Source organism: Cricetulus griseus (assembly GCF_003668045.3).
Source record: "Cricetulus griseus strain 17A/GY chromosome 1 unlocalized genomic scaffold, alternate assembly CriGri-PICRH-1.0 chr1_1, whole genome shotgun sequence".
Lineage (NCBI taxonomy): Eukaryota > Metazoa > Chordata > Mammalia > Rodentia > Cricetidae > Cricetulus > Cricetulus griseus.
In genome coordinates this window covers 136,503,929-136,529,500 of record NW_023276807.1, presented here as the reverse complement: position 1 = coordinate 136,529,500, position 25,572 = coordinate 136,503,929, and the positions used below count along the sequence as shown (strand labels likewise).

The 25,572-nt window shown below is 36.4% G+C and overlaps 1 protein-coding gene across 4 annotated transcripts; it reads left to right on the top strand.

Annotated features, from left to right (window-relative positions):
- Positions 1-1,378: 1,378 nt before the first annotated feature.
- On the top strand, positions 1,379-21,030 carry Gnpda2 (glucosamine-6-phosphate deaminase 2). 4 transcript variants are annotated; one of them, XM_027390833.2, is made up of 7 exons: positions 1,379-1,513; positions 4,059-4,195; positions 6,952-7,053; positions 8,402-8,584; positions 13,450-13,634; positions 15,494-15,668; positions 20,163-21,030. In XM_027390833.2, the coding sequence occupies exons 2-7, from the start codon at positions 4,123-4,125 to the stop codon at positions 20,222-20,224; spliced, it is 780 nt and encodes a 259-aa protein (XP_027246634.1). In that variant the 5' UTR covers positions 1,379-1,513; positions 4,059-4,122; the 3' UTR covers positions 20,225-21,030. The 4 variants fall into 4 exon arrangements, with proteins under 4 accessions (XP_027246634.1, XP_027246633.1, XP_027246632.1 ...); XM_027390832.2 differs by having other exon boundaries at positions 4,059-4,221; positions 13,456-13,634; XM_027390831.2 differs by having other exon boundaries at positions 4,059-4,221.
- Positions 21,031-25,572: the final 4,542 nt, after the last annotated feature.

The following is a 25,572-nucleotide window of genomic DNA, read 5'->3' as shown; positions in this document are numbered from 1 at the left end:
AGTCCTCCTAAGAAAGACCAGAACATCTTGGTTTGCCTGAAGGATTTACCAAGACTGGTATTTGACCCAGTCTGGATTTGTGTGATGGTACCTAACTTCATAAGTTTAAAGAAATAGCATACTCTATTTGTCTTAAGTTTGTAGTGTCCAGGGAAACAGGTTCCTGAATCAGCTTGCCACACAATGCTGGTAGTGAATGTGTTGCTCCTAGTGGAACATTCAATGTTTTTTAGTCAAATATTCTGAAGACAAAACAGTTCTTAAAATTTTTGCTGTGTGTGTGTGTGTGTGTGTGTGTGTGTGAGAGAGAGAGAGAGAGAGAGAGAGAGGAGAGAGAGAGAGAGAGAGAGAGAGAGAGAGAGAGATTTTCTTCCTTTACAATGAACTTAACATCCATTCAAAGTTTTGGTAGACTTCCAGTACTTAAAATCATTCATCACAAGTCACACAATGATATAATCTCCTAGGGTACCCCCTTTCTGAGAGCCTCCTGAGTTTCCTTCCTAGAGGTTTCAGGTTTCCTCTCTGCAGACCTAACTGATGGGATCTCAGGATTCAAAGTGTCACTTTGTTTTCAAAGGTATGAACTCAGTTCTCAGAACAAACTTCGGGGACTGGTTATAACTCAGTCATTGTTGGAAGCAGAAATGTTGCAGGTCCAGAGGCAAATTATTTTGGGGGTCTCAATCCTATCCACTTACTGCCCACTTTGCTTGTAACCTAGCATCCTCCTGGCTAGAGGGAAATGCTCTTGGAACAAACTGATAGAAACTCCTAGGCTAGGGATGTCACCAGGAAGCATTTGGCGTACACAGCAGAGATTTCCCATTTTGCTTAACTGTCTATCTCATGTTTCCACCAACGTCTTTGAAAGGCATATTGATTTATGATTTTGCTTTTGTTCTTTTACAGAAAAAAGAAAGAAAGAAAGGAAGGAAGGAAGGAAGGAAGGAAGGAAGGAAGGAAGGAAGAAAGAAAGAAAGGAAAGAAAAAAAACAAACAAAAAACCTCAATTAAATTGTTGCCCGCTTGGAACACAGTATTTTGGTTAACTGGAATTATGTTCCCAAGATCTAGGCATCCCTGCTTGGCTCCAGAATAAACTTGTCTTAGTTCCTTTAAGTTGAGAGCTACTTTACAATGTTGAAAAAAAAAAAAAAAGTAATCCAGTAGTTCACATTATCATGCCTGGACATTAAATGCCTACCAGGAATCTACTTGCAGCTCAACCTCTGAAAGGCTTAACGGAAAAGAGTAATAGCAGGTGGGTAAAACTCTCCCACAGGCCCCTTGCCCAGGGGCAAAGGTGTTTCTGCTACAGGTTCCAGATGAATCTTTCTTGCACCTCTGTAGGCAGTGCGCTTGCGCAGCTTCCTCCCGGGTCTCTTCCTGTGTTTGTGTCTGCATCCGGGTTCTCAGGCTTCATAACTGTTCACGGGCTGGAGTCGTTGGCGGGTTGCCGGGTGCGTTAGCTACCCTCGTTCTGGTGTAGTTGGAGGCTGTAGATTTACAGGTGAGTTTGCGGGGGTGGAGGAGACACAACACAGCTCGAATGCGGGGCTTGGTCGGGGCTCTTTGCCGCCGGCCTTCTGGGCACGGTGCGGAGTGGGGCGCGGCTGGGGCGACAATGCTCGGTGCCTCTGAGCCCCAGGGTGCTGCCGACCTCAGGCCACCAGAGACTTCCAGCGCCTGCTAGCACCCAGTCCTCACACGGCCCCGGGATGCTCAGGGCAGGGCATTTCTAGTCCTGAACGGTCCCCGCTTGCGCAGGCGGGGCGGACAGCCTGGACATCTGCGGTGAAAGGGACATCACACCTGCTGGGGTCCAGGGGAGGGTGCTGCAAGAGTTTGGCACACCAGCACACCAGGTGTGTAGATTCTTGGACTGGCCCACCAGTTAGAGTGCTGTCAAAGTTCAGTAGTGTGGAAGTTCCCACCCCATAGAAAGTTCAGCATTTGGGGATGCTCTGCCCAAATGAATCAGCACCTGCAGGAAGCCCTTACAACCCAATTGGCTTGTTTTTGTTGTTGTTTTGGTTTTTTTTGTTTTTTAAATGCTATATGCTCATGATGTCAGAGTCGTAAAGCATTGAGAGTTTCGGTTTCTGATGACTGTAAAATCTTGGAAAGGAGCGTCTTAAAAATGTGAATAAATGTAAAGAAGAATTTATCTTGAGGAGAGGGTTTTGAAGGCGAACTCTGCTTTCTTGGAGTAAAAACCACAAACAACTTGCGTGAGCTTTTGGTCAGAATGACTTGCTTGAAACTTTTCTCATTTTCACTGAAGTCCGAGAATCGCCTGTGATACATGACAGGCTTTTGAACTCCGTTTGTGATCTGTTGTAGCTAAGGAGAGGAGCCCAGAGTCTTTTGACAAGTTTATTCATGATTGCAACTGGATAAAACATTTAATACATGGGTATTTGTGTCAGATACACTTAAAGTCTAGCTCCCTCCACAATGGCTTTCTAACTTCTTCAGAATTTGAGTTAGTTTCTAAATTGAAAATTGAGAGTAATCGCAAATTGACGAAGTATTAAGTTGATCGAATGCCCTTTACCAACAGGATCCTTACCAAATTTTTCTGTGGAGCCTCGCAGTGTTCCATACAGAGTACACCCTGGCAAGTGTACTAAACTAAGGGATAACAAAGCACCGGAAGATCTAATGCCGCTCCTTACAGTTCCTTTTCCTTCTGGTTGTTTGACGAGTCATCATGTTAGAAGCAAATAGATGCCTTTGATGGCTATAACAGCCAGCGGTTTGGGATTTTTGATGTAACTCTGGAGTTATTTTTGTTGTTAGATTATTGATATACATAGATGGAGATGGGGCTCCATTGTTAGACTGAATTTTTAAAAACTTTGTGATTTCTTTTCTACAAATGCTGTTTAATCTCTCCTGTCCCAGGATTCTAGATTATAGTGATCAGACTTTTTGTTTTAGAATTCTAAGTCATGCTCTTGAGAATATCGTTTGGTTCATATATATTTGTCTGTCCCTAATTTAAGCATTTGATTGAGTATTCTGTGTGCATTGTGCAGTGTGCAGTTAGTTACCAAACAGGAATGCTGAAGCCACCATGTCATAAAAGGGTTGTTGGTGGTGATTGACACATTTAAAGGTAAAACTAGAGATTTAAATCTGATAATAGTGGCTTTCGGATATAGAACGTACAAGTTTTTTTTTCTTTTGGTTTTTCGAGACAGGGTTTTGCTGTGTAGCTTTGGAGCCTATCCTGGCACTGGCTCTGGAGACCAGGCTGGACTCGAACTCACAGAGATCCGCCTGCTTCTGCCTCCCGGGTGCTGGGATTAAAGGGGTGCGCCACCAACACCCAGCAGAACATACAAGTTTTAAAAAATATTTTTTAGGTTAAAAAAAGGGAGTAGGCAATTCAGAACTAAAGTTGTATTCTTTTTTGAAGAATTTGTCCCCCAGCGGTCAGCACTTTCATTCAAGTATGATCTCGTTAAAATCCTAAAATATTAAAATGTGTGCATGAGTAACTAATGATAATGCATGTTATCTCTGGCGGGATTTAAAGACTGTTTAACAAAACAGGAAATTTGATCATTATGGTATTTATAGGGACCATTCTGGATTGTGGAAAGTATTTCAAACTTGCCAAGTCATTACAGTAGTTAACTTGCAGTTTTAACAAGTATGGCTTTCTTTCTTCAGGGATGGTTGCTTTTGTAAGAGGGTACATATACTTGTACATAGTGTAGTCTGATGTTTTCATTTGAATTCTGCTGTGTCACTTACCTGCGTGACCACGGGCAAATTGTGTGAGCCCATTTCCTCCTGTGCAAGTAAGCATTGTGTTACTTCACAAGATTGTTATAAAGATTAATAAATGCCTCCAAATGACCTTGCCCCCTGCCAAAAGCCAAGGTTCTGTTTGACAAAAGAGAATGCTGTTACTACTATTTTGTAAGTATGGATTGTATTTTTATGTGTGCATGTCCTCCTTAAGTACTGTCCTTTTAAAAATCAATATACTCTGGGTGTCTGAAAAAAAATGTCTAAAGTACTGTATAATGGGATTTTCACAGGTTTGAACCTCTTGTGCTAAGAGCTGTGCATCACCAACAATGAGGCTTGTAATTCTTGATAACTATGACTTGGCCAGTGAATGGGCAGCCAAGTACATCTGCAATTGTATCGTTAAGTTCAAACCTGGAAAAGACAGGTATTTTTCACTGGGCTTACCAACAGGTATAAACCATGCTTTTTATTTAGTATACTCTCATTACATAACATTGTGGAAGTAATAGAGCTTTTCTTAGTGAAATACTTTTTATAATTTTCTGTATTGCTGAACATACTACTATATAAAGCCAAAAATATGCAGTCTATTGCAGTATCTGTATAGTGATTCTATTTATATTAAAACTATGTTCTATCTACTACTCCAAAATTTGCAATGTTAGAAAGTATCCTAAGTTAAATGATGATATTAATATTTCCCTACCTTTTCTAGTATTTGAGTTTCTAGAGCAATGCTTTCATTATTCATATAATTTCTTGTGTCTTAGGTCTTTCATTACTAACAGGTGAAAACTAAAGTGTGTACTGCTGCTTCTTATGTGTTTAAATTTACTACCAGTGCACCTGCCAAAGTGAAAAACCTTTGCTGACATTTTATGTCTTCTCTTTGTTGAGTATTGATGTTGTTTGTGTTCTCGACTTCCACCCTGGTTCTGAAATGGGAACATGCACATCTGAGATTAAAGTACTCAGCCTGTGCATCACTGACTCTCCAGCCAAGTACAATTTCTGGGGCATGTGTGTTTTAAGTGAATTGATTTAAAGATCTGCATATTATGGGTCTGACTTGCCTGGGAACCTTATTTTCACCATTGCCCTACCCTTAATTGGGTGGGAAGTAAACTGGATTGCTTGTGGTTCGGAGGATAAGCCTGAACTTTCTGGCTTACTATTTTTCCCTCATATTGCTGCCATGTTATATCTGTGTATGTTTTTCTTTTCACTCATATTGCTGTCCTGCTATATCTGTGTATGTTTTGGAACAAACACAACTGCTTTTATATCCCTGGTTTCTTTGCCATTTGGTACTTGGAAAATAGATTCATCTTTTCAATCCATTTTTTAAATTCCCAATAAGAAGGATCCTGTCGGTTTTCCAGGTTTTGAGATTTGCATTAGGAAATGTGTAGAAACACATGCAAGACATGTAGCCATGGACCGGGCATGTAGATACTATCCTTGGACCTTTTTTCTCCATCTTTTGTCTGTTTAATTGCAGATTGCTGTGTGGCTATCAGGGTTCCAGTCCTTCATGACTCAGTTGAAATGATCTCTTATCTCATTATTTGACAAGCAAGATTGTAGCCTTTTATTCTTCAATGCTAAAATTCCCTGAGGTTTTTCTTTATATCATGGCTCTGTACTTGGTATCTGTATCGTGAGTTCTTCTCAAACAGAAAACACCTTGACAAGCTTTGATTCCCAGAAGGCACCTATTCCACATGACTTACCAGTTAAGGACTATCACAAAGCAAATAATAAAATGAAATCTTTCTAACAGATTTACTCTTATCAGTTCTTTCATTTCTTTCTTTCTTTTTTTTTTTTTAAACCACATTGATTAAAAGTCAGAAAGTAAATGTGTTCCTTAGCACTACCATTGTGGCAATAGCTCACGTGAGGGAAATTCAGATAACCTTAGGCGAGTGACTCCTGGCTTTCTAACAGGAAGCAATTGATGTACTTCTAGAAGTGAAAAACAGAAGCATATGTATGCATCATTAAGACAATTTTCTTGGAGATCTTTGAGTGTGGACCGTGAAACTTTATTTTATGGCTTGGCTTTTATATTATTACTTATAAGTTAAATATGCTTAGCCTTAAAGTCCATTATTCACCTATTCTCTGCAGTTAATCAATAAAATTTTAAAATAACTGCTATGTGCCATGCATTGTTTAGAAAGATGATAACAAAATCCTTATTAATAAATATGCAACTTCCCTCTTAAAAATGAAGTCTGGATATTTCAAAGGAATTAAATAATTTCTAATTCTATTGTGTAGAAGCACAATTTAAAGTCAGATGGTATTGTTCTAGATGGTATACTTTTTTATTTTATTAGTTCAAATTAGGAACAAGCTTGCTTCAGATGTCAATCCCTTCTCCCTCTCCCTCCCCTCCCCATCCAACATCCCACCTGCCCCTAGCCATCCCGTCTCTACTCTCCAGGCAGGGTAAGGCCCTCAAAAGGGGCTCCCCAAAGTCTACAACATTATCCTGGGCCAGGCCTAGGCCCTACCCCATGTGTCCAGGTCAAGAGAGCATCCCTTCACAAGGGATAGGCTCTCAAAATCCCTTTTTTTAAGACCTTACATATTTAATACAGTGCGTTACCTCTGTACAAATGGGAAAAAAATTAAGTTCAACATTTTTAGACCAATATGGCTGTTAATTTTTGTACAATGCCAACTCAACACGGTAAACTAGGATACTTTTTTCCAAAGTTGACAGCACGGTTAAAATTTCCAAAAATTCAAATTATATGTGTGTGTGTGTGTGTGTGTGTGTGTGTGTGTGTGTGTATAATGGCAGTATGTTATGCATCAATAGCAGCAACAGCTTTTCCAGGTTCTGCAGTCATTTGAACAAAATTGTAGAGACATCCAGCACTCTCCATTTAAAAAAAAAAAAAAAAAAAAAAAAAAAAAGTAAACAAAATCCCAGAAAAACAGCAACTTCCATTTTTGTTTATGCGTTTCCAGATTTACTAAGCAAATTGTGGTTTAATGAAACTTCAGTGCATTGTGGAAAGGAACGACTTATGATGAACATTAAATCTGTATTTAAGTTGTTTGCCTGTTTCAAAATGTAGAATTTACTCATAAAAATTTAAGTATAGATATTTTATAAATAGATTTTCAAGTTATTTCAGAAAATGAAAACTTTTTCTCTTTTAGGGAGCACACCATTAGGATGTTATAAAAAATTAATAGAGTACCACAAAAGGGGAGACCTTTCATTTAAGTATGTGAAGACTTTTAACATGGATGAGTATGTAGGTAAGATACATTTGAATATGCTATTTGAATATATTATATATTACATTTTGAATATCATGAAACTTTAGAATATGTAATTTCTGACCCCTTTTATACTGCTTTGTTGGTCAAATTGATTATTGCATAGTTCAATGGAAAGAATATAAGAGTTGAGATCTGAAAAATCTCCATTCATTTTGCCATTTACATATGATGTAACTGTGAGCATCAGTCTGTTCACAAGTCATTCATATCCATTCTGTCCCCCCTTTCTCTGTTTTCCCTTTCTTTCTCTTCCCCTTCTGCTTCTTCATCTCCCCTTCTTTCCTTAAGGTATAAATACAATTCTAGAACATTAAGTGGTACATATGTAAAAGAAATTCCTAATAGGTTTTTTTTTTCACAAATTGACTATTTGTGTTAGCGCCCAGAAATCTTATGTAATTATTAACTTACACAAAGTTGGAAGTTGGAAGGATCTATGACCGTGCTTAGAAACTTTGTTAAAGCAAAAATATAATAGTATGTTTTCAATGTCTGTATAAGCAGTAGCCAAATAGCTCTTATGGCTCAACATACAAGAGAAATATGATCACTAGTTAATTCTCTAAAAATTTATAATTATGGGTGTAGCTGAAGTCTAAACATGACCTTAACAAAGATGTCATGAATATACATGCTAATGTGCAAAGTGAAATTTTAAGAGGCCTCAATCTTAGACAAAGAACTACAGGCAAGTAAGAAAGGCTGGGAGTGGGCCAAATAGTCAGGTACCTTCTAATAACAATTAGTTACTCAATACCCAATGGTAAGCCCTGAAAACATACACATACAGCTAACATGATATACAGACTAAACAGGTTGTCATTATGCATTTAGGAATATATAAATGTACACGCACGCATGCACACATGCACGTAACAACAATTAAAGTAAAAGAGGCCAAGAATAGAAGAGCAGGGCAGAGTATCTGGAACGTTTTGGAGGGAGAAAAATGAGAAATATATAATTGTATTGTAATCACAAAAAAACTATTAAAAATACAAAAATCAGTATTACTGGATAACGTGTGTCTCTTGAGGTGTATAGTGACTAAGGAGAATGAACTAGACTTTGGTGTTTGCATCATAAAGCCCTCTATTGACTATATGAATTAGGGGAAAGCTTTGTGTTTCATGTGCTCATCTATAAAATGAAAATGATAATATTTTCATGTATGTTTACATAACTAATTATGTTAGTATACATGCTTAAAATGACACAGGTACATTCCAAGCTTATGTTTTATGCCAGACATTTAGAATTAATGTAGTATAGAAAAGGTTTTTCTGGGAAAGAGTTATATCTTTATTATTAACTTCATATTTAGGACTTCCAAGAAATCATCCTGAAAGCTACCATTCTTATATGTGGAATAACTTTTTTAAGCATGTTGATATAGATCCTAACAATGCTCACATCCTTGATGGGAACGCTGAAGATTTGCAGGCAGAATGCGATGCATTTGAGGAAAAAATAAAAGAAGCTGGAGGAATAGACCTTTTTGTTGGAGGTACGAAAGAAGATATTGTTAGCAATCATTTTGTCTGCTTATATCTGAAATAGTGTTTTAAAAAGTCACCATTGCATAATGCAAAGAACACCTGTCATTGACTGTTAATAGCCAATAATAGAAATAGAGTGATTCCAATTTTACTTTATTTTCATTAAAAAATGTACAGATAAAGTAAAAGTAAACTTAAAATTGGAACTATTAACACATTGTTTAAATTATGCCTTGAGAAATAGTTACCCCATCCCTGTTAAACTCCTTTGACTATCACTAAGGCCAACAGTTCACCACATCCTGGAAATGCACTGCTGGGTCATTGTCCTGAGTGAAAGCCTATGTTTGATTATTTTTCTTTAGCTCCACCACAGGCTATGTAACAGATTAGAGCTTGTGAGAAATGGATTAGGTTGGATAACTCCAGTTATGCTGAGCTCATTCAAGTCAGTTAAGAGTGATGTAAGACTGTTAGTTACCCACCTTTACACAAGTTAAATTCTCTAAGTGCCTTAGTACATTCCAAAGGGAATGAATGTTTGGTTAACCAAATTCATCTGTTTATTGTTCCTTTGTAATATCTGTGGCTCACTATTAACGGAATGAAACAGCTCCAGAAAGCTGTTGCATCAGAAATATATAAACCAACTACACTAAAGTCAAAATAATTTTTTATGCCGATCTTTCACATTCAACTAAAATACCAGTGCTCTAAACTACATTTATATATTTTATAACTAATTAATGAGAAAATTGCCCAGAACTGTATGCACCAGGGTTATATGAAAGTGGATTCATGGTTGAAGTGGCTGAGTATGATTGCAGTGCTTGGTTGCTGGTTTGATTTACAGTAAATTTTAGATTTGCATCTTCAGTCTTTCTATATGCCCGGTAAGTTTAGTGAAGTTCATTGTAACTAGATCACATGCAAGACAGGATTAGTTCTAACTTGCTCAACATTTGTGAAAATTCGATGCATTGTAACATGTTTAAATGCCTTAGAATGGTACTTGGCTGACTCAGGGCTACTTGGTGTTGTTTTCCATGAGCTATAGAGGTTAATGTAGTGTTGTCCTTGAGTTCATTGAATTTCCTGAGGTTCTTATAGAATTATTTGTATGGATGACCAAGAGAGACTTAACTGTTCTCTGAAGAAATTTTTGTCTATGTGTATCAGAGCCAGTTCTGTTCATTTTCTTGTATAGATAGAATTGCTGTTTATCTGATCATGAATATATGTTTACTATTTTGCATTTTAAATAGAAAGTCATCCATTTTAAGTAAAAATCTTGCTAATATTCACTTTAGTAATCCTATAGAGTACTGTCATAGTCTAGCTTTGTACATATGGTGCAGCTTTGAGATAATTACCATTTTTATCTGTTAGTATTAAGGCTGAGATACTAGATGTTTTGGGAATGTTTCAACAGTTTTTTTTGTGATTTCCTTATCTGGACTATACTATTCCTAAATGGTTTATCATAGTTTTTTTTTTCTCTTTTCTTTTTCAAGAAATGTTTTCACTAATTTACTGTTAATGTTCAAAACACATGCTGGATATTAGAGATTAAAAATCAAAATAGCTGTATAAAATGTTTTCATTCGTAGACATTTATTTTTCCCTGTTAATCTGTTGACTTTACAGAAGGACCCATGTAACAAAACCCTTATAGATTGAGTGCAAGGAAAAAGAATTTACTGGGCAGGGAATGAAGACTACTGTTCTTTTGTCTACCTTTTAGGAAGCACTCTTGAGTTTAGGGCTGCAACTCCTTACCCTGTATTTCTGGTAGAAACTCATTTCCCACTGCTTTAAGCCATTTCTCATTTCTTTTTCATTGATGTGTTTGGTCTGTTTCCTCAAAATGATAAATACCACCCCTCCCTTCTAAGTGAATGGGATATTAGCTATAACTACACTTGTCACTGACTTACTGTCACTTTGTTTTTTAACTACCTTTATCTTAAGCTTCCTATAGTTATTTCCCTATTCCCTCCCAAAACAGAAACCATTTTGAATAAAATTCTTTACCTCATTCATTAACATCATCACTAGAGTCTGCTGATCCAGGGCCTGATATGTTGTGTGTACCATCTAGAGAATGTGATTTCTATGCAGAGAGAGGAATTAGCTTTGCTTTCCTGTTTGGAGTTACCATTGCTGAACATGTACTTGTTCATGAAAGAATCTCATTTGATTCTTTGCATTTCTTCATCTAGGTAATTATCTTTGGAATTTTTAAGATGAGGCTTGGTATTTGGATCTTACCACTTACCCTTCTTTTGTTCCAGGGTTTGGTTAATAAAAACACTAAGAACTGCCAAATGGGATCAAAATATCAGCTTTATTAAAGGTAAAGTTGGAATAGAGATTGTAGGTTGGGCTTGAAGCCAGTATTTTTTTTCCCCTACACTGTGAACTGGACTAGGGCTACTGTTCACCCCTTTCCCTTGGCAGAGCAGAGAAAGGAGGAAATAAATGCTCTAAGAGCTCTCATTCTTCTCCAGTGGCAGAAATGATGAGAAAGTTAAGGTGGATCCTAAGGTTCTGAGGACCACTCAGCAGTAAGGTACATCACAGTGGCATTTTGTACATAAAACCCAACTGTAATTTAAAATTTTGATATTTTGTTTGCTTAAAAACAATAACAAGACCAGTGGAAAAAGCTTCCACATTTTTGTAGTTGTTGACGTCTTGGTTTGGCAATAATGGGGTAACTAGTGGAAGGGGACCAGTAGTATGTTAATTAGATTGCTTCTGTAGTATTCAAAAACACCTATGGAAGGGATCAAAACACTGTTTAGAAACAAACCAAAGGCCTCAGCTCTCAGAAGCAAGAGCCCATTAACTGATAGCTGTCAATTAGTCCTTTGTGTTCACCAGGTTATAATCAGCTCTAGAGAGTGATGCCCCTTGCTTTCCCTTTAGTCCTTTTTTGTAGGTCACTCACACTCAGTAGAACAGGGACATAAGGACTACCTTTGAGACCCATCTCTCCTCCACCACCCGTGCAACCTGTAGTGAGGATTGGGCAGAAGAGATGTAAAAAAGTAACATGCATTAATTTACTCAGCTGTGCTTTATTGAATACCTTGTGTGTGAAATGTTAGGTTCTGGGTGGTAGAGGCACACAAAAGCCTTACTCAAAGAAAGTTTACAAACTGCCCACAAAACTGTAGGAACAAAGGAAGAATATATAACGTAGTCCTACCAGTGAGTTTTTGAGATGATGCTGATATTCTGATTTAGATTTAAAGGCCAAAAGAGTTAACAGACCTTAAAACATTATCAGAATCACTGTCTCTGTGTTAGTTGTGGCAGGAAGCAAATGTGCTCCTCCTCCTCTGTCAGTGCCATTGAGCAGAATTTCAAGTCAGCCATAAGCTTCTCATTGGCTCATGTCACTACTACAAACATTAACATGAGTTTTAGGAGACTTCTGATTTGTTTTTGTTTTGTTTTGTTTTCTGAAGCTTCTATCCTTTCTACTCGTCTCATAAAAAGAGGAAAGTGAATTTATATCCACAAGAGTAAAACAATAATTTGTAAAATATAGGGAAGAAGTTTTAAGTGTAAATAAAACTTACTTGAAACAGGTCTATACTTAGGAGTGGAAAGAATCCTTGAATATTAACCATATGTAAGTCCTTATTAAATATATTTCCACCCATTAGTCATTGCTGAATTGTTGTGCTTTAGAACATTTTGCTTCATAGTGTATTCATTTTTTTTAATCCTTCAAAACTAGATTGTAACTTGCTATATTTTTCATGGCTTGGGAAACTTAAGAGTTGTATAGCAAGTATCAGTGAAATACACCTGCTGTCTCATTAAAGTAAACATGTGGAGTATAAATGTAAAAGATATTTTAATTACTTGTTTTTATTGAAGTTTCTGTAAGTCGAACAACTAATACAAATGTACTGTAAGTTGATATTTTCAAGGTTTTTTACTTTATGAAAGGAATTATCTGCAGTTGTCATCAAATAAGGAATACTGCATTCTTCTCTGTATTCTAAAGGGCATCTTAGAATATAGCAGATGTGTATAGGTCACTGTGGTTGTTCCTTATATGTCATGAAATCAGTACAGCCAGTAACATCCAGCATTCCCTTCTGGCACTGTTAAGGAAATGGAGCGTAACAGAAAAGACATTTTATGGCTGACAGTAAGACTAAGGGGGTTTCATGCATTTTGTTTGTTTGATTTTAGCTTTTTTAGGTATCGTAGTTGTGTGTGTGCTGGATGCTGTGTGTGTGTGTGTGTGTGTGTGTGTGAGGTTATAATGAAAAATCAAAAAGCATGAAAAACAAAACTGGTATCCTAGGTATTATCTTATATAATATATATTACTTTAGAAGAAACAAAATTAAAGGGGCACAGTAACCACCTAACCTGAATGGGAATTAAACAAAGCAAAGTGAGAGTATGAAGATCACGGAGCTAGTACTCGCCAGGCTAAGATATGAGTGTATCTTGGTGTTTACTATACTGTGGTCCCGAAGGGCCATTTGTTTTTCATGCACATCAGTTTATGTGTTAGTAAAAAGTTGGCAATGAGGGAAGTAGCCATGTTTGATCTTACTAGGTCACAAAATTGCCTACTATTATAAGTTGTGAAAATGCTTTCTAAGCCTAAAGCATTTTTTATATGTGATGCTCCCCTGCTATTGCTAGAACTATATCATTTCATGCTGTGTATACAGAACATATGGAAATATTGAATGAATTCAGCTCTAAAATAAGGTAAATGTGTTTATGGTTATTTCTTTGCCTTTGTAACTATGTGGACATTTGAGAAAATGTTTACTGTATGTTGGAAACCTTGCTTATTTCATGTTTATATGAGTGAGCATATCTGTTTTGAAAGGAATAGGTCCAGATGGTCATATTGCTTTCAATGAGCCAGGATCCAGTTTAGTATCAAGAACAAGATTAAAGACTCTAGCTATGGACACCATTTTGGCAAATGCTAAATATTTTGATGGAGACTTATCAAAAGTGCCAACCATGGCTCTAACTGTTGGTGTGGGGACAGTGATGGATGCTAGGGAGGTAAGAAATGTTCTTTGATAATTTTTCTATGATATTGATTATGATGCTAAATATTTTAGATGCATCTGATTTTCCATAAAAATGCTTACTTTCCATTGTCTAACTTTTGTTATTCTCATTGACTTGCTAAGAATCAACTTAAGACTGCAGTTACAAACCAGGCACCAGGAGCTACCATTGAGCTACTACTTCATCTGCCCATGCCTGCTTAAAATTGTAGTAACTACATGGTTTTATTGTTATTTGAATAGTCTTGTGAAAGAGAAGGTGGGGCAGTGGTGCAGAGCGAATATCCTACATAGTTTTGGACCACATGGGATTGATTAATACAAAGTGTTTCATGACTATATTTAGGAGGACTAGCTTTTCAATCCCTGAGGCCCACATACTTGGAGAGGTCCATATACTTGGAGAGATCTGATTGATGGCTGTGAACACACACACATATAAGTACAAGGCTATCTAATATTATTTGAAGAAGCATTATGGAGATTCAGCTGCCTCCTAAGGACTTCCTGTGACATTGTTGGCATGCTAATGACCTAAGGAACTTTCGTTACTGCACCAGCACTCCAAATATTAGAGAAGGCCTGAAATAACCAGTAATGTGTATCTTTGTATTTGTGGTAAACACACATTTCATTTTGGTTGTTTCTGAAACAAATACTTCATTCTTAAGACAATACTCTTGCTAACAATGTCCAGCAAGGAAAATTAACTTACAAAATCATTTATTTTTTGATCATCTTACATCAGATTAATTAATTTTTGTTTTAAAAGACAGATAATTTTAATTAAGGTGTGATACATACAACTTTAGTTAATATTCAATTGATTCAATTTCACAGTGAAAATCAATTTGAATTATGATTTTAAAAACACAGTTCCTCTATTTATTCCTCTTTCATTTTCTATACTTTTAGAATACCTACTCCTAAAATATGCATACATAAATGTATTTTTTTGTTTTAAATATTCTTGAACTGCAATCATTTTAATTTTTTATATTTGTAATGAGAACAATAAGTAAAATAATCCAAAGAGAAAGAGAAATAAATCATGTTCTCATAACATGATTTTTTATATTTGTAATGAGAACAATAAGTAAAATAATCCAAAGAGAAAGAGAAATAAATCATGATCAAGATTTAAGATAGGAAGAATATTTGCAAAGAAGGGGTTCAGTTGTGCCAGAGTGGAAAGGAAGGAAAGTTAAGAGTGATTTAAGTATGGCATTTATGAAAGTATAATAATGAAACCCATTATGTTTTAGGTTAGTGCTAATAAAAGAGAACAATAAACTATAACACTATGTTAACGTAGGTATGTATTCTTACTTGTGGAAAGATAGCTGAAACATTGTAAGATCCTTTCTGACATGTACTCACATATTTCTTGAATTGTTTCACAAGTGTTGAGCAATTTAAAACCAGGAACTTGCAGTTCCTGTAATTTCCAAGAGTATCTTACCCATGTGCTTCAAAATTAGTGCTTGTGTTTCAGTATTTGTGTTAGGATGATCTCTAAAGTTGTTCCAATCTATCCATTGGGTGAAAGTTCAGGCTTCCCTAGTTATCTTTCAAATAGCTGTTGTGTAGAGCACTTGCTTTTCCAATGTAGGATATATTTCTTAACTGGACTGGAGGAGATTTGGGGTTTAGCCCACATTATATAAATTTGTTGATGACACATAATTTTTTTTTTTTTTTTTTTTTTTACCCCAGGAAGCACTGCTTTTTACTTTCCCAGCCATCTCATTTACACATCAGTACCAAAAGGTTATCTCCGGTCCTCACTTATGTGTTATCATAGAGCTTCCTACTCCCTTTAATTGACAAATGACACTCTTGATCCTGCAGGTGATGATCCTCATAACAGGTGCACACAAGGCATTTGCCCTGTATAAAGCCATTGAGGAAGGAATTAATCACATGTGGACCGTTTCAGCTTTTCAGCAGCATCCCCGAACAATTTTTGTATGTGATGAAGATGCTACTTTAGAATTAAAAGTTAAAACTGTGAAATACTTTAAAGGTGAGCATTGAATTAGTATGCGTATGAGATGCTTGTAGTCGATGTCAAAACTTAATGATTGTGGATATTAATCTTACAGTTTGTCCCGTTGAAAACCGGCATTGTACTAACACACCATCTAGTTTTTTCATGATAATAGTTTTCAGAACTTTCCTGACAGTTCTTCTTTGAAATCTAAAATTCAGAAGTATTTTAACTTCACATTGAATATATAAGATTAAATAACTCAGTAGTGTCCTTTGAGGGTTTATTTGTTTGGTAACAATTTGGGAGTTCTGACTCATCCTTCTAACTGTAACCTAATCCGTGGTGAAGAAGCATCACCAGCTATCCCATCTAAGCTTTCTCACACCACACACATCCATTCCAGTATGTTACAGTTGGTATTATAGTGGGTATACTTTAAAATGGTATAAGTAGCAAATCAGCAGTTTGGTTGCTTAAACTTCTACTCATTGATTTTCCTTTTTCTTGCAGTCTAGTTATTTTTAAACTTTAGTTGTACTGGACTTTGCACAGAAAAAATATGCTTGGTATAATGGACACTTTAGAAGACTTCCAAGAGCATTTAGACTACACTAAGCTTAGTGTTTCCTGATTATGAGTGAACTTAAATGCGTGTTCTAGCATATAAAGTATAGAGGTCTTGGTTAGAGTGGTAGTGTTGGGTATGGAATATTTAAGTTAGTGGCTCATAAAATGTATAGTATACATGACAATTCTGGGACATGGATGGATATTTTTATTGTAACTTTAACAAGTGTTGGAGAATGTAATGACAAATTGAACCTATATTTCATTAATGTTGCTGAAGGAAAGGTTAAAATTGCTGTATTTTATTGACTGTAAGACCTGACTGAAATTGGTACTGGATGTGTCTTAAAATGGATGTCATTGCTTATGTAGTATCTTTTTTCATGGTGGCACTTAAAATATCCTTGCCAACATATAGCAGTTATATTAAAAACTATATAAGCTTAAACACTTAGGAACTATATAAATGTAAACACTATAATTCAACTTGAGGAAATCAGTAAGTTAGGGTTCATGTAAATGTTTGTGCCTGGGAAAACCCTAGAGGTAGTATACAGATGATTTAAGCTGAGTAAGCCCTGAAAATAATCTTACTTAAAGCAATGTTTGACCATACTATGTATGTGGTTTTGTGGTATTTGCATCTTCATTTTCTATTGCTGTTCTTTAAATATTTATGAGAAACATTTAGATGAAGGTACATAGCTTAGTATATGCTTCAAATTCAATTAAATATTTCTTGTAAATCACATCTTAAAATGGCAGCTTAAGATATTTGACAAATAGAAGCAGAATGCATTTGGTGATGATTTCTGAAGCAATTCACTTGTGTATTCCCATGTAGTCTACTTTGCATCACACCTCTTAGACGCCATGGAGTTAATATAAGCTGTCATCCAGAAGATTTAATGCCACTTTTAAAATGTCTAACATATTTACTGTCCAGTACCAGCATTCCTAAATTAAATGTATGCTAACGTATTTGTCATGATTAGTTTTTGTTTTGTTTTGTTTTTTTATAATTTGTCTAATAAGATTCTAAACTTGCATTATAAGGCAGTCTTCTAAATACATCTTCCTGATTGAATTACTTAATTCTCACAACTGCCCTATGCAGTAAGTTCTCTTTACCTTGCTTTTAAGACAAATCACTTAGCCAGTCATAGAGATCCTACGGGCAGAGGTGGATAACTGAAGTAGAGCTCATCTGCAATTTGGGCTTTATCCACCTGTGGGGCATCTGTAACAAAACCATACCTGTTTACCTATATGATTATCTGTTTACATATATATGACCATTGTTTCTAATTAAAATATGTTAGGTAATTTAAACTGGAAAGAAAGTAACTGTTAGATATATTCCAAGTCTTAGCTATTCTAAGACATTTTGAAGAACAGACTGTTGATGTGAGGATTGCTCTATGGCCTGAAGGAGGGTTCCATTTCTCATATCTTGGAGTTATAGACATTCTGAAGAGATTTCAGGATATCAGCAACTGTCCAAAAAATGGAATTGATAAAAAACTGAGTGTATATCATAAACCTTTTTGCAGTAAAGTGTATTAGTAGAGAGTAAATTACATGATTATATGTATATTTCAAATATAGTTTTACATATAGGCATATGATTATGTCACAAGAGAACATGGATGAGATATAATCTATACAAAGTAATCTGTTTAACTTGCTATAATATTTGAATTCCATTTATATTAGTACCCTTTTAGTCATAAGAATCTTTTTAAAAGTTCTATTTCTAGAGATCTAGGTTAATAAGATGTATAACAATAGTAATTGTTAGTGAATGGAAACTTATTTCACCAATTACCTCTCAAAAGATAAGATTGAATACTTGAGAATTTGTTTCATTCATCCTAGCTAATTTTTCCTTTAAAATGGAACTTATGTCTTTTTTTGTTAGTGTGCATTCGGAATGTTGCTGTCATTTAAACTAGGTTTGTTTCATTGCTTGCCCCCAGTGACTTCAGCAATAGATTTTAGGTAGATCCCAAATCTTTTGTTAACAAACTGGAATTTAGAACCTGTATCATTGTAGCTTCTCTACATGAAATGTCGGAAAACCAGTGCATTTTTATCACAAGAGATACTTTCTTGTTCTCTTTATGACTTCCATACCAATTATTTACACTTTTTAAAGTAGTTTTTACCTAATGTTATAGTAAACACTTTTCTACCTAAAATATTTTGTTTAGAAGTAACTTATCCTATGTGTAAAAGCTATATTCAATGTATAATTTTTAACAACTTTACTGCTTAATATTCCTGTGTGTATTTTAAAGCTTTAAAGTTATTAGCAAATGATAGTATTGAATCAAGTAGAATGCTAGGTCAGAGGTTCTCAATCTGTGGATCATGACCCCCATCTCCAAAAATATTTACTTTACAATTCATATCAGTAGCAAAATTTCAATTATGAAGTCACAACAAAAATAATTTTATGATTGGGTACCACAATGTGAACTGTATTAAACGGTCAGAACATTAGGACAGTTGAGCACCACTATTCTAGATGTTCTACAAAGCAGTAGAGGAATCACATAGCTTAAAGTACCTTTACCTGTGATGTCCCCTCTACTACTGAGCCTTGTGATATCTGCAGTGCTGACTAAAGTTTGAAGTGAGCTATGAGAGACCTCAGCCTTCTCATTTGCAGTTGCTCTAGGGAATGGAATGCTTCTTCCTTCCCTTATTTGAAGATGCCTCTTAGGGTTTTTCTCTTACTGGATCACTGCTAGGACCCTGGAAGTGCTCTTCCTCACTGTCTGGACCTTTAGAATGTTTTTTGTTCCCTCCTTAACAAGGAATGTGCATTTCTAATACCTTCCTCTCAAATTCAATACCTAATTTTCTGAAGAAACTAAATACCTCCCATACAGTTTTTTTTTTATTTATTTTATATATATAAGTTTTTAATGACCTGGAAAATTTCACTTCTTTGCTTTCCAAGCAAAGAAGTTATTTAGTTCACTGATTCTGACAAGGACAATATTGTTAAGAGACTTATAACTGGAAGAGAAGTTTTAATATGATTCATAAGCAGATACCCATTAGAAAATAACATTTTAAATGTGCTTATATTCAAATTTTTTATTTCTCTTCTAAAGTATGCATACTAATTATAAAATGATTATTACAGTCTATTTAAATTTAGAATCCAAGTTTCCATCCCCAAATCATTTAAAACATGTACCTCCATTGTTAAGTGTCCTCAGTAGGTTATGGGTAAGCTTATAATCAAGAAGTTTTGTAAATGCATCCCAAAGTCTATCTAGAGGCTGGGGGCATGGCTTAGTAGGACAAGAACCTGCTTCACAATCATGAAGAACCAAGTACAGATCCCCCAGTCCCTACATTCAAAGGCAAAGCATGGTGGTACATGCCTTTTATCCTAGGCCTGGGAGTCAGATCCAAGATCTGTACTTGATGAGCAGCCGATTCTTGATGAGCAGCCCGTTCTTCCAGTTAATGATTTTTGTAATCAGTGAGAAACCATCCCCAAAAGTGAGGTGCAGTGATAAAGGGAAGACACCCTACACTGACATTTGGCACCCATATGCATATGCAAATATGTTAACACATGCAGCACCCCATCCCCCAAAAGAGATGGATAGGGTGGTATTTTGAAAGACAGGCCTGTCTTATGATAATTCTGTGTCCCTTATTGTCATCAACTAGAAGAACTCCCATAAAATCAAAACATACTTTTAGATAAATGAAAGTCATATTCAAGTTCACCAGCCTGCCATTCAATGCTCCTCTAGACAAGAAATGCAACAACATTGGAACTCCAAAATAAATCTGCACTAATTTATTAATTGTATTTCTTAAAGTTTCAGTAGACCTTGTAATCATATAAGAATGAAATATTGTATCATAAATGTTAAGTAAAAGTTCAAAATTAATAAAATACAACTAGCATTGTGCTTTTTTCCTTTTAAGGTTTAATGCATGTGAACAATAAACTCGTGGAGCCACTGTACAGTATGAAAGAAGGAAACTGAAGGAGCCTGCAGCAAAGTTCTGCTTGGAAAAAAAGAACCTTTCTTACTAGATGAGTTTTCAGCTTATGCAAGATGAAAAAGTTGGGGACATATACAGACTCCCTTAAAAGAACAGTGTGTGTTAAACATTCCATAGTTAGAATGTGCCTATTTACTCTAAGGCCCAGAACTAAGTGGATCCCCAAATTGGTTGGCTGTTATAAAGTGTAGAAGCTACATAACAATGTTTAAGCAGCATAGCAGTGAAATGTCTGCATTTTAAGAGATTCTACACATCAGGTACTGTCAGTGACTTAATCTCTTTGACTTATTCTCAAGAAGACACTCCAGCCCTTTCCATAGAAGCCTTCACTTTTGGAATGTATATTCTTTTGTGCATCACCCACATGCATTTTGCCTGTAGTTGCCTTAGTCATCTTTCTGCAGTAGCATCAGGACACCAGAGGTCCTGCTATTCATTACCAAGGAAATCTGAAGAGATGACAGTGCCCCAAAGTAGTTTACATCGTTTCAGAAAGTATCTGTAAGTGCACGCTTCTATGCACCTTCTTATGTAGTACTTTTTTTACAGATATGCTTATTTTTATTTAATGACCTGGGTCAGGGCCCTTAATAAAGAAGTATATTGGCAATGATAAGCTTTATACTTAGCTGTAAATTAAAGAAAATCCTTTTGAAGAACATTTTCTGATTATTAAATTTTATAAATCATCCTTATATATGTTTAAAGGGATTACTGTAAATGTTTAAATTGCAAAAACTTGTATAATTAAGTTGCAAATAAATATATTGTTTTCTATCTTTAACTCAAAGTTTACAATAAAGCAAGTATCTAATTTTGTTTCCAAAAGTGAAATAGCATTCACTGGGAGATTTAATCAGTTAACGGTACTTATGACACTGCATTTGCTTCTAATTTGCCATTGTGTAGTTAGGAAAATCGGGGCTGGAGAGATGGCTCAAGCAATGGAGAACAGTTGCTGCTCTTGCATAGGACCAGGGTTCAGTTCCCAGCACCCACTTGGAGGCATAGAAACCCACTGTAGTTCAAGTTCCAAGGGATCTCTAATGCCATCCTGTAGCCCCTCAGGGCACCAGGCACAGAAATGGCACAGAAATACATTGACTCAAAACATGAAGACACTCACAAAACAATGGCGCTTTAGTTCCCCATGGTGTATTAACAGCTATGTTGTTACATACAAAAGTAAGTCAATCTAAAGAAAAATACATATCTGGGAGACACTGAGTCATGGGAATACAAAGGTGTTACACAAATTGCTGAAAGCTAGGAAGCCCTATACAACGTTGTTTCTCGTGATTCCAGAGCACTTAAATATTCTGGAACCTCTTCAGATTCTTAGCATTATGATCTGTCTTCTGACCTTCAAATTCATGTTTTAAATAGCCTTCTGAAGAACACAAAAGAGTATTACAGACTACACTAAAAATCAAGCTGAGTTCTAAATCCCTTAGGCTGTTACATCTGCTTACAGCATCATTCAGACTGGTGCTCCACCATGTAGACGTTAGTCTTAATAGTGTTCTTTCTCCAGTATCACTCTCCTGCCCCATTCCTTCTATCATATATTTTTTAGTCAGTGCACTGTTACCTTCTCAGTGCTTGTACAAAATACCTGGTAGAAACATGCTCAATATGTCCTTAACATACTTTAGTTAGTCAATCAGTAGCATTGATACTAATGATTCTGGCAATAACTCAGGACTACCTCTGGCTGCATAGCATCACTGTGAAAATATGAAGGTCTCTTTCAATATATTATTCAGTACTTCCATGCTCCAAAGACCTAAAAAGAATCTTAAACATTATAGGACTGGTGTTGTTTAGTACAGCCATGACCTCAAGCCCCTCAGCACTTCTCCAGCCACTGTAGCTTCCTAACTCAATGTGTGATACTATTAAAGGTACTATTAACATTTCATATAAAGCAAAAATCTTCAAAGCAAACATTCATTACTTGAATTCTGTCACCTGGGCATATAAATGGCAATACCCTACCCTCTACGATTGCATTGACTACAAAAATATATAGAACTCAGCACAGTGGCCAACCCATACCAAACTTAATGTGACAATATTTAGTCATACAACTACACACATTTTTTTGTGATACTAGGACCCAGGGAAATATATTCAAGGCATATGACTCAAAATTAACATTGGGAAATAGTGTTGGGAGAACAGTTAACCTTATGCAAAAAAATAGTCTAGAACACATTTTCTACATGTTACAAATAAGGCTAATTGCTAAGAAGTTATGAGTTAAAGGGGAATAAACAGACCAAATCAAAAAAGCTCCAGTGTTACATGGCAGATATTGTATATTAGGACACTTGACTTTCCTTTAGCAATGTTGGAACAGAACGTTTTCACAACTGTATCACGTTAGTTTCAAATACACTGGCAGTAGTAAAAATACTGCTATTGCAGTATTACTCTAAGGCAGATACCCAATGGATGTACTTTCATACCGCAAGGACATCTGTTCAACTATGTTCATAACAGCATTATTTGTAATAGCCAGAACCTGGAGGCAACTTAGATGCCTCTCAATGGAATAATGGGTAAAGGAAATGTGGTACATTTACACAATGGAGTACTACTCAAGAGTGGGGGCGGGGGATGAAATCTTGAAATTTGAAGGCAAATGGATGAAACTAGAAGAAATCATCCTGAGTGAGGTAACCCAGACACAGAAAAACCAACATGGTATGCACTCATAAGTGGATATTAGACATAGAGCAAAGGATTACCAGCATAACACCAGAGAAGCTAGGAAACAAGGACCCTAAGAGAGACAGACATGGTCTCCCAGAGAAGGAGAAAGTGACAAGATCCCCTGAGCAAATTGGGAGCATGTGGGGAAGGAGGTAGAAGAAAGAGGAGGGAAGAAGGGGAGAGAGGAGAACATGAGGGATCAGGAGAATTGCGTTGAGGGAAGAATGGAGAAGGAAAGTGCTACAAGCCACAAAACCTCACAGTAATTATATGGCCTTCATATCACAAGGTAACTCAGAAGAATTAAGGATTCTTCTGATGGATTAAACCAGTACAAAGCTGTACCTGGTGTTATAATCTAGTGAGTGAATTGGCTGTGTCTTACTGTAGATTCTTCCTGTAGCTTATTCCTTTCTGTAACAAACTTGGGATTTACTTCCCACAGTTCAGTACCATCAGATCATTTTCTGGGGACAAATTTCTTCCATGTATTTATAGTTTTACTGATTACACTTTCTAGCTATGTCTAAATACCTGTTCTCCATTAACAGGTCCTAATTTACTGATATATTCCTTAGCTATATATGAGACCTGTTTCCCACTATCGGGTCTTTGTTCCCCTTTACATTGTTAATTTCGAAGATCTGCCTTCCTGCAATTACCTTTATTGACAGACATTTATCTGGTCAGTGAAAAGGCCCACACAAAAGCATCTCATCTAAGACATTCCCAAATAGCCAAGGACACAGAATTACTACATGTCCAAAGTTGTTGATTCTAGTTACCTAAATGGATAGAAAAAATAAGCATGCCCTGGTTTTACCTCACTGGCAGATAGAGAAGCAATAATCTAAACTAAACCTGCACTAAAAGTTTCTCAAACTTCTTGTATTAATTCAAGATTTTAGATCGGAGATTTACTGCTTTCTCCCATTTCCCCTGAGAAGATAAAGACAGAGGTAATCAGCTCATTTGCTCTTCCTCAGGGAAAGTAATCATTCTTGAAGGCCTGTGCTGCCACTGAGGCTAGAGCACTGGAAGACACCCTGTTTTTGCTTCTTGTACCTTCTCTTTGACCTCCCAACTTAAGTAATTGATGCTAAAACTTTCTCCTGGCAGTTTTTAGTTTATTGCTCTATGTGTAAATCTTATCATCCCTGCTGACCCTGAGAAACTCAAGCCTCACATTGTATTCTAAATAGAATTACTGTTGCAAATGTATACCTGTACCCCCAAGTACTAGTGAGATATAGAGAGGCAAAGAAACACAAGAAAGTTAGAGAGAAAAAGAAACAGAGAATTGGAGAGACAGGAAATGGTGAGACAGAAACAGAGAAACAGAACAGGAAAGAGGAAAAAAAAAGAAAGAAAAAAAAAGAAAAAAAGAATAAAGAGCATCCAGAGGAGCAATTGTGTGAGTCAACCCTTCTCTCAGATTTTAGTTCCCTTATTTGTAGTTCCTTTGTTTTTGAACCATGAGCAAAAACTTCAGTAGCTGGACTTTTTGAGTTTTTGATAGAACAAGAAAAGATATACTTTAATAGAGTGAGCCAATAGATTTAAAGAGAAATCTGGCACTAGGGAAATTTCCAGGGATCCACAAGGATGACCCCAGCTAAGAATCTAAGCAATAGTGGAGAGGTTACCTTAAATGCCCTTCCCGATGAGACTGATTGACTGCCTTAAATGACATCCTAGAGCCTTAATTCTGTAGCTGATGGAAGCAGAAGTAGAGATCCACAGCTAAGCACTGAGCCAAACTCCTGGAATCCACTTGTACAGAGGAAGGAATGAGCAAAGGGGTCAAGACCACGCTGGGGAAACCCACAGAAACAGCTGACCTGAGCAAGTGGAAGTTCAAGGACCCCAGTCTGACAGCTGGGGAAATCAGCATAGTACTAAACCAGGCCCCCTGAACGTGGATGCCAGTTGGGAGGCCTGGCCAGTCTGTGGGGCCTCTGGCAGCGGAATCTGTATTTTATCCCTAGTGCATGAATAGACTTTGGGAGTCCATTCCCTATGGAAGGATACTCTCAGCCTAGAAACATAGGAGGGCCTAGAACCTGCTCCAAATAATGTGACAGACTTTGATGATCCCCATGGAAACCTCACCCTCCTTGGCGAGTGGATGGAGGGGGTGGGATGGGGAGTGGGTGGGGGGCATGGGAGGACAAGAGGGAGAGAGAACTGGGATTGGTAAAACAAGATTGTTCTTAATTTAAATAAAAATTTATTTAAAAAATACTGCTGTAGGAATTTGGTATTTTATACTTACCAAATCTAGATGGGATATGTATGAGATGATTTATCTAATAAGCTAAGACTACCTAACTAATAAATACTCACTTTAAACTTCAATCAAAATGCTAGGATTCATTAATAACCTTTTTACTACAAGATATGTGCCAAGCTCAAGACAGAAGAAAATAAAATTCAACATGAAGATTCTTGTAGTAATAGTGTAATGTTGGCTTGGTGTGCCTGAACATGAAATTAACCGATTTACTAGCTGTCTCATTTTAAGGATAACATTTAGGCCATAACTTACTAACAGCTAGTGCTAATACCCAATGTCCATTGATTGGCATGAATGTGTTTTGAATGTCAG